Below are 15,525 nucleotides of genomic sequence, written 5' to 3'. Positions count from 1 at the left end.
ACGTATGGCTCTCTGTGGAACTTCTTCCAAGTTCTAGACGTCCGTTATTCCTCACACCGTTGGACTATGGAACAGCTTCCCAAAGGATGTCGTGTTACTGGAACTTCTTCAGGGGTTCAAGCGAAAATGAAATGCGTTATTACCCTGGTACTATTCTTCTTGTATTATATTAGTTTCTTATCTATAAATAAGTAAATATTTTCTTTTTGAATAAGTGGGGTCTCTTCTTTCTGTATTTCCCTTAACCCAGTCTTATTTCTGCCAAATGAAGACCTCAATAGTCTTTGGAAGCTTGTATTTCAAGCCAATGGCCCCTTTGGCGGCCTTGTTCCATATGAATAGGTTTAATCTTCTGATAATATAATAATAATAATAATAATAATAATAAATAGTTGATTCCAGATGAATTCGTCGCCGATCGTTTTCTTACAAACAGAAACCCGAAACAACAAATGACTGCAGGCACTCATTCCGCTTCCGTGCAAGCAAGCAACAGCCCCCCCCCCCCCCCCCCCCCCCAAAGTATCATTTTCTTTTGTAGACAAGGGAATACCAACATGTCATTGTATTCTGCCGTTTGAAGTTTCCAACGATCGATAGAGGAAAATAAATTCTCCTAAGAAAATTGCTCTACTGTACAGACAAAAAAAAGTCATTTCAGAGAGAGAGAGAGAGAGAGAGAGAGAGAGAGAGAGAGAGAGAGAGAGAGAGAGAGAGAGAGAGAGAGACTAGGTCCTTGGATAGCTTGATGCCTTCCATCATACATTGTGGGGGAATATGACCTCTGTAAACAGCTGTTCGCACGGGCTTATGGGTTCACTTTTCAAAGGGGTTTTTGTTTATAAATAAGACATCTCGACTTGTAAACAGCTGAAGCTAGTTTCAAAGTTCGTAGTAATCCGTCAAGACCCATTAGTTGAAGTCAGTCCTAAGGCACCTATCACCTCACATTCCGGCTCCAAAAATGACGGCGTTCGTCATAAACGGTGGCAAACAGCTTATTATTATTTACACTAACATCCAACTGCAAATTATAACAAGCTTCCAACGGTTTATATATTTAAATAGCGAAGAAAATGTCAGACAATTACAGACGCGAAAAACTGCCAGCGGCTGCAAGAGGCCTATCGCTTGAAACGAACCCAGACGGGTACGAGACGCGTCATGATACCTGGCGAAGACAGGTAACTAGTGAGTCATGCCTGGATACTTCTCACGAGTATCGAGATCTTCCTCCCCCCCACCCTTCCAGGACTCAGTTCTAGTGTTACTTCCGGTAATGCTTGTCCTGTGCATGAAGCGACAATAAAAAATACTGCTCGCGTCGCAATTAGTCACTCGTATTCGATGAAGGCGTGAGATTTGAATGTACTGCTGTGGGAATTTCCGTCTAGGCTAACTTTCTTTTTTTTTTTTTGTATGCAGGACAACATGCTTGCAAGCTCCGTCTGTCATAACCTATCCCCAGGCAGACAGAGGACACGTTTTTTTGGGCAGGAACCGCCGCGGTTTTTGTTTGTTTGTATGGTGTTTTTACGTTGCATGGAAGCAGTACTTGGTTATTCAGGAACGGGACCAACGGCTTGACTTCCAAACCACGTCGAGGGTGAACTTCTATCACCAGAAAGACACGTCTCTCAGACCTCAATAGAATGCCCGAGAACCGAACTCGCGGCCACCATACTGGCCACGCCACTGAGGCGCTCCCCAACCGGGTTTAAACCCGGTGTATACGTATCCATCTTTGCAACGTGTTTAGTACAAGCCCCTTGGGGGGATGATCCTGAAAAAAACAAACAAAAAACAAAAGACTGTCTGTGAATACCATAAAGATAGTGACCCCCCCAAAGATATATTAGTCCTAGATAACGACCCCCAAACTTTGCATGAGGCCACTATCACTATCTGGGAAAGGTCCCGTATGTTTCCCGTGACAGCACGATTTGTTCCCAGACATAGAGAGGAAGCACCTGATAAACAAATCTCTCGATGGCACGTCTTCTGCTCTCCCTCTTTCACTGCTTTGATCAACAGGCATTTGTGTGTGTGTGTGTGTGAGAGAGAGAGAGAGAGAGAGAGAGAGAGAGAGAGAGAGAGAGAGAGTGTGTAAAAGGAGCCACAGTCAGGGTGCTCCATCTACCTGGGTTCGTCCACGAACCTTTGTCGAGGTAATGAGAACTTTAAACATGGAAAGATGAGACCTCGCTCGTGAGGATTAAGTGTTTTAAGAGAGAGAGAGAGAGAGAGAGAGAGAGAGAGAGAGAGAGAATACCCAGGATGTCCATTCAACCAGGAAACATTTCGTACCTTCCAATTTACATCGACTATACACACCTTTTCAACATGCAACTGCGCTGTGCATGAGTAAATCATCATAGTCTCATCTCCCCCTCTTCTTCTTCTTCTTATTATTATTATTATCATCATTCACTTCGTTCACAACCGGGCTGTCCTAAGCAGGCAGACTTCGCAAGTATGAATGCCAATTGGGGTGGGCACACAGTGTGAATGCAAGGTCATTATCAAAACAGTATTCAAGTCTTTTAAATATAACCTAAGCCATGTTTTTTACAGCGTCCTTTCCTTGGGCCCCTAAGCTGCAACGCCTTTCCTTCCCTTTACTGTAACTCCCTTCCATATTCCCTTCCTTCCCAAACAATTATTTCAAAAGTGCAACTTGCAAAAAAGGCTTTTCCTCCTGTTACGCCTTTCAAAGCCTTCTGCTCTCAATTTCCTTAGCACCGCTGAATGACCTCATGGGGGGGGGGGGGGGAGGGGGGGGAGGGGGGGGGGGGGGGGGGGGGGGGGAGCTGAGTTCGAAAGTGACCCTGAGAGGAACAGGCTTCCCCCCCCCCTCCCCTTCAGAAATGGGGAGAAAGTACCGCAACGCCTTGAGCTCGTTCGCGGTTACGAAAAGTTGAGGGAAACTCAAGTAGCAGACAGCGACAATCAACGCTACGTAACTCTCTCTAAACGACGTCGCTTCAAGGAGAATAATTCAACCACCCGCGTTTTCCCATTGCCCCGTACGACGCGTTACGTAACTCTTCTTAAGGAGTGTCGTCGTGCATTTCGACATGTTAAAGAGAGGCATCGGCAGGGGGGTGAGGGGGGGGGAGGTTCTTCTAGGTGGTCAGAATTTCGCGATTACTTTGATGAACACCATAATGTTCTTTGGGAGCTTTAAGAATTTCAATCATTGGCCCTTTTGGTGGGCTTGTTCCATGTGAATACGGTTAATCATTCTTCACTTCTACTCTACTAATAATATAATAATAATAATAATATAAATATTACTAATAACTTGGAAGCCCAAAGAATTTCAAACCAATGCCCCTCCCCTGTGGACTTTGTTTCCATTTGAAATACGCGCCCCAATTAAATTATGAATAGTTAAATAATAACAATAATAATAATAATAAATAATAAATAATAAATAATAATAATAATAATAATAATAACAATTATTATTATTTATTAGTTGGAAAGCTAAAAGAATTTCAAACCAAATACCCCTATGGTGGGCTTGTTCATTATAAATACGCTTCATTCTGAATAATAAATAATAATTAATAATAATATAATAATAATAATAATAAATCAATAATAATAATATTCTAAGGGGTCCACAATAATAAAAATGCTAAAAAGTTCGTGTATAATTCATGAACACTTGATAAAAGCTTTCGAACCCTTCCCCGAGTTCTTCTGAAGAACCCAGGGAAGGGTTCGACGAAAGCTTTTATGAAGTGTTCATAATTCATACACGAACTTTTAGCAGCTTTTTATCATTGTGGACCCCTTAGAACATTGTATATACGCTCGTGGTAGAGTGTTTTATTTCCCCAAATTACTAATAATAATGACCAGTGGGACGACCTAAAGGCGATAACTCGCGAGGCTTTAAGTTAAAAAAGCATCAAAGGTTTGTTAACTAGTCTCTCTCTCTCTCTCTCTCTCTCTGGTACATAAGCGTTATCGTTAATTGCATTCCAAACAGTCGTCCAACATCAAACTGTTAATAATATGACAGACGATACAATGCTTTGTTTGATTGATTGTTTGTAGTGTGGTTTTACGTTGCATGGAACTAGTGGTTATTCAGCAACGGGACCAACGGCTTTACGTGACTTCCGAACCACGTCGAGAGTGAACTTCTATCACCAGAAATACACATCTCTCACTCCTCAATGGAATGGCCGAGAATCGAACCCGCGACCACCGAGGTGAGAAGCAAACACCAAACCAACCACGCCACTGAGGCGACGATAAATGATTATTCTTTATAGCGGAGGCGAGAAGACACACATATAGTCTAACTAAGCCTGGTATTCGAGAAAACGATCGAATTTGGTACTGAAATCATCAATTTTGAGAAAATAATGAAATGTGAATTGATGATACTCTAAAAATAAACCTCATATGGGATGAAATTTAAAGACGTGTGGTTTTATCTGCCGAAAGAATTTTCCTTTTTATCTTCCAATACTTTTGGAGCGATTGGCATTTGCATAGCGTTAGGGCCGGGCCTGGTCGCCAGAAATTAGCTCGTAATAATCTCTCTTGGCTGTAGTTACGTGGCAACTACAGCGGATCAGTGAGAGGTTTTACCTCTCACAAACTGGGCTACCTGTTACAGAGCGAGGAAAAAAAACGAACAAACTCCATATACGCTATGGTTAACGAGAGAGAGAGAGAGAGAGAGAGAGAGAGAAGAGAGAGAGAGAGAGAGAGAGAGAATTGTTGTCGTTGCATCATCCCACAGCAAGAACCTGAAGAATGCCTTAACTGACGGCAATAGTTACAGAGTACATATTTTACCAGAGGCCTGGCAACTGACGTATGCTACCTCTCTCTCTCTCGTTCATTTGAAAGAAGTCAAAGAAGGTAACGGGAAATGCAGTGAGGATACTAGAAAAGGGGATGAATGAACGTCGTCATAAAAAAGATGTAAGTGTAATTCATCATTCAAATCACCAGGAACACTACTGGAGGGAGTCAATATAAAACCACCACAGACTAATGCTTACAAGCGGACGACATGAATAAGAGCATCAGACCCCGATTCAATATGCGGATCCAACTAATATGGAGCATCATTTCTCTACTATGGGGGCGAGATTCCACCACTTCAAATCTGGCAAAGAGTAGGATTTATACGATATTATATCCCGTCAGGATACGTCACAGAAGGATCGACAATCACCGGAGATTCCTTCAAAAAAAATATTCACCATCCCTCCACCCTCTGGTCCCCCCAGAGGGATCCCCCCCCCAACCCAACCCATAACCCTGTATACAGGGTCTTGGCCAATGAGGAAGCAACAGCAGAAGAGGTGGGCGTGGCCATGTGTCAGCAGCCATCGACAGACAAACAGACAAATCCATGAGTCACACACCTGCTTTCCATCTTCGCCTCTCTTTCTCAAGACTACAGGAGAATCAGAATACCAGATTAAGGCCTGATGCCAATCAATGAGACCTATTGAGACCTATTAGGTCATTCAGGGGGCGGTACAGTAAAAAGGAACGAAAACATCACTTTCGGCCTGATCGGAAATAACAGACTCGGCCTTCCGTCAAAATGGAAAATGAAGATTGGCAACCACCCTTCCTCTAAATCTCTCGGTGGTCTCGGCCCATGAAGCTTCAACTTAGGCCCTGGTGGTGGCCTGCCTGTATCGTTGCCCGACGCATGATCTTGGCTAAATAAAATGAAAACTATTAAGGCTAGAAGGCTGCAATTTGGTACGTTCGATAATTGGAGGGTGGATGATCAACATGCCAATTTGCAGCCCTCTAGCCTCAGCATAAATATTATATATATATATATATATATATATATATATATATATAATATATTTATATATTTGTATATATGTATATATATATATATATATATATATATATATATATATATATATATATATATATTATCTTCAGCAGGTTCCTTCAGACCCAAATTGGAAGCCAGAGGAATAACATACTTCCGAAGGCTATAGAAGAAGCGCTTAATACTTAAAGGTGATAAGCCAACAGGTAAGCGAAGCAAAGAAAGGGGGTGGGGGGTGGGGGAGGGGGAGGGGGGCGGGGTAGTAGGTGCTCTCTTTAACGAACGAGAAAGCATGCTCGCTCTGTAACCTACTAGAGCACAGATGCGTTGCTCCGGAATCTAGGCCTAGCTTCTGTTTTCCTCCACGGCTCGAAGAACGAGAACCCGCAAGAGAGAAGGAGGTGGTGGATATATTCATATATCAATCAGCCTCTCTCTCTCTCTCTCTCTCTCTCTCTCTCTCACACACACACAATGATATATAATATATATATATATATATATATATATATATATATATATTGTATATATATATAGAATATTCACCGAACACCCTTTACCTCACTGAACGTTGTAAACAATAATTATACCATGAAAATATTCTTACGCGACCAAAGTCTTTCTATAACGATCCAGATAAAAGGGCAAAGTCGATATAGGCCGAATTCCTACATAAACACAAACAATCAAACAAAAATAACGCACAACTTAGGGGATAGTCCTACAGTTTCTTGTGGTACGGCTTGGCAGCACTTGACGGTAAATTCCTATTTCTACTAACCTAGAACGACTGCCTACAAATCAGTGCACTTTGGGACCAAACTACGGTGATATATATATATTATATATTTCTAATATATATATATATATATTAATATATATATATATATATATATATATATTAATGTATAATTCAATTTATATATATACGTATACTTAAAAATCACAGTAGATGGACGTGACTTCATTAAACAAGCAAATAATTACCACAGGGAAATGATAAGCAGAAATCCAAGCGCGTTCGTCTTAGTAAATACGAAAGCGCTTGGATTTCTGCCTATCATTTTCCTGGAATTCGGATATATAATTAGAATAATAATATATAATAATATATATATAATATATATATATATATATATATATAAATATATATATATCTATATATATATTATAAACTTCACTCATACTGCTACACCGAACAGAATGTATGCAAAGTCTTGAATGTGTGCAGAAGCAATAGCATATCACGTTTTGACGTAGACCTCAATATATTACTTAATATAAAACTCCAGAACAACCATTTAGACATGAAAACAGTTAATAAAATTAGGGGCTATGAGGTTTTGAAATAGGGCCAATGCCCGTTACTTTAGGTGAAAACACTTAATAGGTTCAATTGTTTAATTAGCCCACGGAAACCTGTTTGGAGGAAAACTCGACATGGCATGAATCTGATAGACCTTTATAGTCTGTGTTCACACAGGCTTAATATATTTTTCTGGGGAAACCGTTAAAATCGGAATACCATTTGCCATAACAACTGTACTGGACGAAAGCACTTACTTGGCTTGAAGACGTTGAAGGCGTTCTCGGTGCCCTTCGAGACTGTGTAGCTCCTCCTGCTGGGGGAGACGGTGGCTTCTTGCACAGGGGCCGAAAACACCAACTTTGCCGGGGGCGTTGGAGTGCGAGGTGGTGGAGTGGGCTCCTTCGGAGGGGGCGTAGGTTCCTTCTTGGGTGGTGTGGGCACTCTTGGAGGTGGTGTTGGTTCCCTTGGAGGAGGAGTTGGTTCCCTTGGAGGTGTTGGGGCTTTTGGTGGGGGTGAAGGTTCCCTTGGGGGAGGTGTTGGTTCCCTTGGAGGTGTTGGGGCCTTTGGTGGGGGTGAAGGTTTCCTTGGGGGAGGTGTTGGTTCCCTCGGGGGTGGAGTGGGCGTCCTTGGAGGGGTGGGCTGCTTTGGGATGGTGGGTTCTTTAACCAGAGGTGGAGTGGGTTCTCTCAAGGGCGGCGTGGGCGTCCTTGGAGGGGTAGGCTGTTTTGGAGAGGCCAAGACATCCTGCACCGGTGCTGCTGTGGGGGTTCTGGGAGGGGTAGGATTCCTGAAATCGGGCGAAGGATCTCTCTTCAAGGGCTCCTCCACCACAGGTGGTTGACTGCCGAAGGACGGGAAGGCGTCCATCAGGGACTCGGCGGCTCCCTTCACGGATTCCTTCACGTCGGGGAGGGAGAAGTCTTGCTTGCCCTTCAGCAGGTCGTCATCCCTGGACAGAAAGTCGTCGAACCCACCGAAGCCCATGGAAGGCTTTTCGTCGGCCTTTGGAGAGTCGTCGAAGAGATTGGTGGAAGGGGGCGGGGGGGCCGACGCCAGGAGGTTGGACGTGAAGGATTCCGAGGCCGGGATGGAGGAGAATCCTACATCTAGACCGCTGAACTTAGCGTCGTCTGACGAAGAGGAGGACATGAAATCACCGGAGAACATCATGTTATCGGACGGGACAGAGGACACCTCTTTGGTAGTAGTGTCCTTCGGGGCGAAATCCATCTTGAAAGGATCTGACGCCATAGGGGAACTCTCCTTCCCTTTCGCCTCGGCGTTGGAAGTAGTAAATCCTGCAGATGTGAGGTTGGAAAACAGATCGTCTCCCGAATTCTTGACATGGGCCATTATGTCATCTACCAACCCAACGGCGGCGGCCTGGGTGTTCTGGGCAAGGCTGCCGATCCCAGACGAAAGGGACGTGGGCGGAGGAGGAGGGCCCCCTCCCAACAGCTGATCGGCCTCTACCTTTTCGAAGTCGTCCAGGTTGAGGGAATCGCGATTCGATCCTTCCGACGACGAAGGAGGAGGAGGAGGAGGGGGCTGTGTTGTTGTCGTCGTCGACGACGAAGTCGTGTGGGGAGCGGCAGCGCTGTTCCCCAGGGAACCATTGTCCTTATCGAACCCCGACATCAAGTCAAAATCAGACATTTCGGACAACAAAAGGGTTTACGATAGACCAAGTCACGGGCACACTTAATATCACAGCCACAGAGTGAAATAATAACGTACGAAGTCGGCTACACGGACCACCACTGTACTCGGCCAGCGCTCTCACAGGCTCTGTGTTTGGTCTTGCATGGAGGAGGTGGAGGTGGAGGAGGGGGAGGATGTGGGGAGGATGGGGATCATTGGGACTTGTGGATGGGGGGGAGGATGGGTCTTCTTGGGCTCTTGTGGATTGGGGGCTGGGGATTGGAGGGTTTTTGCCTGGGGTGGCTGGGGAGGAGATGTAGGGGTGGGATGGTACTCCACACCTAACCCTCCATCATTGATGACGGGCTTCACCCTGCGATGAGCAATAGAAATTTTTTTATATTTATTAAAAACAAAACCCTTTGAAACTTATGGAACTTACGAAATTTAATATATAAATATTTAATGTAAACCTTTTATGCGTTGATTTATTTATTTAATTCGCGTAAAATTATCACATGAAACTCCATGGCCCGCAACCGCCTCGTGGCCCGGCAGGCGCGGGCCATTTAAACGAGCTAATCAGAGGAGTTGTGGGCGTCTCAGGAGAACGTGACAGTCAGATACCAAAACATGGTGGCGCACACCGAACTCCCTTCCCAGGTCCCCAACGAAAAGATCCTCAATAAAGACCAAATATCGAAATGTAGCGACGCCAAAAACTTGGGACGTCCTCGGCGAGACTTCGGGGATGCCGCCCACCTGCAGGTTAGGAAAGAAACGTACATAGTTTGACAGAAAATCGCCCAAAATGTGAGTCTGACGGGACGTATATTATAGTCGTCGCGCCCCTCCTGAGCCGTTTTCTCACCCTTCGCATGAATTATGCAATACTTCCGAAGCATATTGGAATGCACCGGGCACGCTCTCCTCGTGCCCCAGAAACATTGGCCTAGCATTCGAGGATTAACGCCCGATTTGAGCCCCGTGGGGCAAATGGAAAGGGAGAGTGGGCGGCGAAATTTCACCTTAGCCAGGTAGCCTAGTAGTAGAATGGGCGTGGAACTCGACGTCTGTAGGAGGAATGTCACGAAGCCCATTACTATATATAATAATAATAATCATAATTAGCCAGATGAATTTGTAAATACATTGTTAATCTTAGTACATATTATAGAAATATTATGATTATTGTAATAGGTAGGTACTGTTCTCAATAAGAGAAAGAGAAAATCGTGAGTAGCCCGCATGGAGGCCACTCATGCCTTTCGATACCGGATATATCAGGTTCAGGGGGTCTGCTTTCCTCTTCTTATCGTCTTATTTTGTTTATTAGATGCCAATTCAATATATGAAATTCTTTTATGTTATATTATATTGTTGGATTAGGTTATACAGCGAGGTAGACAGGGCTACAGGAGAAGGATAGGCTATTGTGATCAGTAGTGGGGTACTCCACCTATTACTACTACTACTTTAAACAGATCTGTAAGCAGAAGCATAGGAATATTATATATATATGTATGTATATGTATATATTTATATATATATATATATATATATATATATATCCTATATATATACGTATATATATATATAAAGCAGTTTATCTACTTACAGAAGCAGAAATTGGCAATTTTCACCGAATTCTAAGGGGTTTGTGGGTATTTCTAAGAAATGGCTCCGCACTTGGACTATTACTTTGGAAATTGCGTTTCCTATGCTGATGAAGGATTTGGTGTTGTTTATTGTCTGTCGGTTATCATTAACCTTGTATGTGGCCAACATGGTTGGGGACCTTTTGGGAATTTGGGGGTTTTGGGTGGGGAAAATCATTGGCAGAAAGCCCAGATTGCCATGTCGTTATGGAAAGGCTGTATGCGTGCTCAAGTTATAAGGGAGCCAAATGCTCAAGAAGGGGTTGTCTGAGGAAACCTAGGTATTATAAAAGGAACTATACTGACTAAAGTACCAAATCCCCCCCAGTGAAGGAAACTCCGCAGTTTACCTAAAGCTCCCCAGTGACAATGTGCATGCATGATAGCATCCTAGGATGGCCATCATACATCTTCTGAGTTGAATTACAAGTTAATTACAGTCGACCAACCAAAAATAACAGTAAATTCGGTAGATCTAGGGTACTTATCCGCGGCGGCCTTGACTATGGCAGTTGGGATTTTTTATACAGTTTTACCTACTGAACAAGAATTTTAAGTAATATTTATTCGGACGACTGTAATTAATCCCCCGGGGCCAGTACTAAACACGGCGAAATACATTGGACACCCCAATCCCTAGTGGATGTCGTATCCGCGGTTACGTTCCTTGCAGTCCGTGCGGACTGCTTCTGTAGAAATACAGCAAATTCTTTATAAGCAACTAAAATACTATAGGAAAACTCAATTTCCAACGTAATAACTGATGCGGAGCTCTTGCTTAGTTCTACTGGCATCCATATCCCCCTAAGACATGTTTTTCATTGTTTTCCATGATTCAATAAATATTTGATAAATCTGTGTCCTGGTCTTGACTTTATGTAGTACAGTGAATTTGGATCCCTGAATTGTAGGATTACTGTAGGTGGTACGTTATGTTAGGTAGGCCAGGTAGCTGCTACCCTTTGAATGTTAAGTTGGTAGTTAGCCTAGGGTGGTGTGAGATGGTTGAAGTTACAGTGACTAATATTATTACAGTACTTGCTACTCGCATTTATTTGCATTTAGCAAGAAATTGCCTAAGTCTATCCTTTAATGTGCTGTTACGAGAGAGAAGAAATAATAAAAGAATTGGCTGTTACAAGGTAAAAGAAATTAAAAAATTGGCATTGGTAATTATATTACCAAACAAACCTCTTTAATTAATCTCCTCATGCTCGTGGGTGGGGGGGGATTAGTGCTGCTAGCGCACCTCACGTGGTCATTGTAAGAATGATTACACTCTTTGCAGCATCCTTTCAGTCTCTAGCTGCAGCCTCTTTCATTCCTTTTATTGTACCTCTGTTCATATTCTCTTTCTTCCACATTACTTTCCTCTACCCTCTCCTAACAATTGTTTCATCGCGCAACTGCTGCAAGGATTTCCTCCTGTTACACACTTCAACCCTTTTTTACTGTCAATTTCCTTTCCAGGGCTGAATGACCACATAGGTCCCAGCACTTGGTCTTTGGCCTATACAGTAGTACCTCGAGATACGAAATTAATCCGTTCCGAGGCGCCCTTTGTATCATGAGGTTTTCGTATCTTGCACCACATTTTACATGTAAAATGGCTAATCCGTTCCAAGCCCTCCAAAAACACCCCATTAAATTTCATAATAGTAAAGCTAAATTGACCTATAAACAATGAAACACTACAACAATTTGGACCATTCAATACCTAAATTAAGACTAAAAATGCAAAACCTGTAAATAAAGTGTGTATTAGTGTACAAAAAAATATTATTACTGTAACGTAAAATGTGGAAGCTTATCTTTCAAGTGAGGCTACGTACATACGTAACTATCCAAGGAAGATTGCTTTTGCCTACTTTTTACAATGTTCCTGTGTGAGCCTTTTCGGGGGGTCTTCTACAAATGATTGCACTTTATGAAAAGCGGCTTTAATTTCTGCCGTTTTTTTTTTTTTTTTTTTTTTATGTAATATGTACATACGTACACTTTAAAAAATATACGTACGTACTACAACGTAACTATCCAAGGAAGATTGCTTCTGCCTAAGTACTTTTCACAATGTTCCTGTGTGAGCCTTTTCGGGGGTGTCTTCTACAAATGATTGCACTTTATGAAAAGCTGCTTTAATTTCTGCTTTTTTTTTTTTTTTTTTTTTTTTTTATATATATATACAGGCACTCCCCGGGTACCCCCCCCCGTTAACGACGGGGGTTCCGTTCTCGAGACGTGTCGTAAGCCGAAAATCGTCGTAAGCCGGAACGACGCTTGGAAATATGTCTTAAACTAATAAAAAGTTATAAAAACCAAAATTACTTGTAATCCTTTGGTTACACTACATGTTGTTTCCTGTAGTTTTATGTACAACCTGGAGTTATTTTCATAAAAGAATGCTGGTTCTTGAAGGTAAAAACTATTGTAATCCCTCTGGTGACACTACATTCTTGAAGTTTTATGTACAACCTGGAGTGATTTTGCAAAATCTTGAGGGGCTACAAGAATAAACAGCTGATTACTATTTACGTATCATATAGACTAATTAAAGTAAATGTATCTTTAAATAGGCTTATATATTAGTATCACAAAACATTTCCTGCCATGAGTCAGAGGCCGTTTAATGAAACGAACACTTCCCTGTCCTATCTGTCAGAAAATAAACGTTACGTCAATCCCCGAGACCATTGTTGCCAAAGCGTCTCTCTCTCTCTCTCTCTCTCTCTCTCTCTCTCTCTCTCTCTCTCTCCTCTCTCTCTCTCTCTCTCTCTCTCTCTCTCTCTCTGATCAAATTACATTGGAAACTTGACATACGATTGCCCTAATATACGAATGTTTTGAGATATACAGAAAATTTGCGAAAATACAAGCTTTGATATACAACGAAATATTTGAGATACGATTTTGCGATGAGTGTTAGTTGTATAGGCGACCGATAAATGGCGTTCAGTCTGTTTGTTTGTTGGTGCTGCATGTTAACACGTCGTTGTTAGTTCGTTGTATTTGCGCCTATTTTTCGTGTTATTTTGTCTATTTTATTATTAACCATGGGTCTCAAAGCTAAAGACAAAGCAGGTGATAAGAAAAAACCCAAGAAAATTATTTCGATGGAAGCAAAACATGAAAATATAGCAAAGCATGAACGTGGCGTTCGTATCGTCGATTTGGCAAACGAGTATGGTCGAAATCCTTCTACAATATCCACGATCATCAAGCAGAAGGAAGCTATAAAAACCCCCGAGACCATTGTTGCCAAAGCGTCTCTCTCTCTCTCTCTCTCTCTCTCTCTCTCTCTCTCTCTATCTCTCTCTCTCCTCTCTCTCTCTCTCTCTCTCTGATCAAATTTACGTTACTACTGGATAATGTCTCTCTTTGGATACTTCGATTTTGCCAAATATTGAGGGCTACAAGAACAGTTTTGAACTTACTATTTACGTATCATATAGACTAATTAAAGTAAACGTATCTTTAAATAGGCTTATATTATTAGTATCAACAAACATTTACTGCATGAGTCAGAGGCCGTTTAACGAAACGAACACTTCTCTGTCCTTAACTCGGAGCATCGGAAGAGAACGCCTCTCTCTCTCTCTCTCTCTCTCTCTCTCTCTCTCTCTCTCTCTCTCTCTCTCTCTCTCTCTCTGATCAAATTACTGGATAATGTCTCTCTTTGGATACTTGGAATTTGCGTTGTAATCTAACCAGAAACTTCGATTTGTTATTATTACTGGAAACAAGCAATGATTTTTTCATTATTTGCGCTTTTGGACTGTTATATGTAAACTAGTATGTATTCATCGCTCGGAAACTAGTTCCGCATATGAGGCGTCACTAAAAAACATAGAAAAATACAACATAAAAAGTGTCGAAAATCATCATCATCTCAAAATTTTTGATGTAATCTAACCAGACTTATTTTATTAATATACTGTGCTAAACTATAAAGGATTTTTATCATAGTATGCGTTTTTTAAAAGCGTCGTTAACTCGGAGCGTCGGAAGACGCCTCTCTCTCTCTCTCTCTCTCTCTCTCTCTCTCTCTCTCTCTCTCTCTCTCTGATCAAATTACTGGATAATGTCTCTCTTTGGATACTTGAATTTGCGTTGTAATCTAACCAGAAACTTCATTTTGTTATTATTATTACCGGAAACAAGCAATGATTTTTTCATTATTTGCGCTTTTGGACTGTTATATGTAAACTAGTATGTATTCATTCGCTCGGAAACTAGTTCCGCATATGAGGCGTCACTAAAAAACATAGAAAAATACAACATAAAAAGTGTCGAAAATCATCATAATCTCAAAATTTTTGTTGTAATCTAACCAGAAACTTATTTTTATTAATATACTGTGCTAAACTATAAAGGATTTTTATCAAAGTATGCGTTTTTTAAAAGCGTCGTTAACTCCGAGCGTCGGAAGCGTCAGCGTCGTAACCTCGGAACAAGCGTCGTAACCCAGGACGGATTTTCCATTGAATATTTAAGAAAAAGCGTCGTAACCTCGGAACGTCGTAAGCCGGAACCAGTCGTAACCCGGGGACCACCTGTATATATATACTATATACAGAATTTCAACTTTCTTTTTTTGCACCTCATGACTCTATTGGCCCTGGTGTCCATCAAAACCCTGTTCAACCAAATGCTCTCTGCAACTGATTTGGGTACTGAATGTTTGGCTGCTGACCTTCAACATAAACTGAAGTGCCTTGATTATACGTACACTACATACTGGTATGCATGTTGTCAATGATTGGTCTACACCCTCTGTTCAGCAGGGAGTGGAGATTCTACCCAACCTTGCACAAAGTTCCAGTTATCCCATGAGAGAGACCTTGATCGCTTATCCCATGTGAGAGATTTTGGTCACTTTTTTTTTTTTTTTTTTTTTTTTTAATACGTACACATTGACGATCCCGAGAACGAATACCGCGTGCGTACTATAACAATGCTGGTACCGAGTGGCCGAGCCACGCCACCACGTGTACATAGTAGATGCATGATGGGAGGGACGCTGGCTAATAGGAGAGAAGGATTTCATAGCCGCGACTAGCATCTGGAACCAATGGGAGAGCAGGAGG

General features: G+C 42.0%; 2 protein-coding genes across 5 annotated transcripts in view; one reads left to right on the top strand and one right to left on the bottom strand.

Moving 5' to 3' along the window:
- The window catches only part of LOC135205331 (reticulon-2-like), a 119,820-nt gene extending 110,883 nt beyond the window's left edge, over positions 1 to 8,937 (bottom strand). For both annotated transcript variants that reach the window (XM_064235779.1, XM_064235780.1), the window contains exon 1: positions 7,397 to 8,937. In XM_064235779.1, coding sequence (XP_064091849.1) covers positions 7,397 to 8,798 — 1,402 coding nt within the window. In that variant the 5' untranslated portion in view covers positions 8,799 to 8,937. The remainder of the gene's footprint in view (positions 1 to 7,396) is intronic.
- Positions 8,938 to 9,392: 455 nt separating this feature from the next.
- The window catches only part of LOC135205330 (serine palmitoyltransferase 2-like), a 176,467-nt gene continuing 170,334 nt past the window's right edge, over positions 9,393 to 15,525 (top strand). For all 3 annotated transcript variants that reach the window (XM_064235778.1, XM_064235776.1, XM_064235777.1), the window contains exon 1: positions 9,393 to 9,551. In XM_064235778.1, coding sequence (XP_064091848.1) covers positions 9,417 to 9,551 — 135 coding nt within the window. In that variant the 5' untranslated portion in view covers positions 9,393 to 9,416. The remainder of the gene's footprint in view (positions 9,552 to 15,525) is intronic.

Source organism: Macrobrachium nipponense, chromosome 49 (genome assembly GCF_015104395.2).
Source record: "Macrobrachium nipponense isolate FS-2020 chromosome 49, ASM1510439v2, whole genome shotgun sequence".
In the NCBI taxonomy this organism is placed as follows: domain Eukaryota; kingdom Metazoa; phylum Arthropoda; class Malacostraca; order Decapoda; family Palaemonidae; genus Macrobrachium; species Macrobrachium nipponense.
Note: the sequence above shows the minus strand (reverse complement) of the source record. Positions and strands in the feature narration are given on the sequence as shown.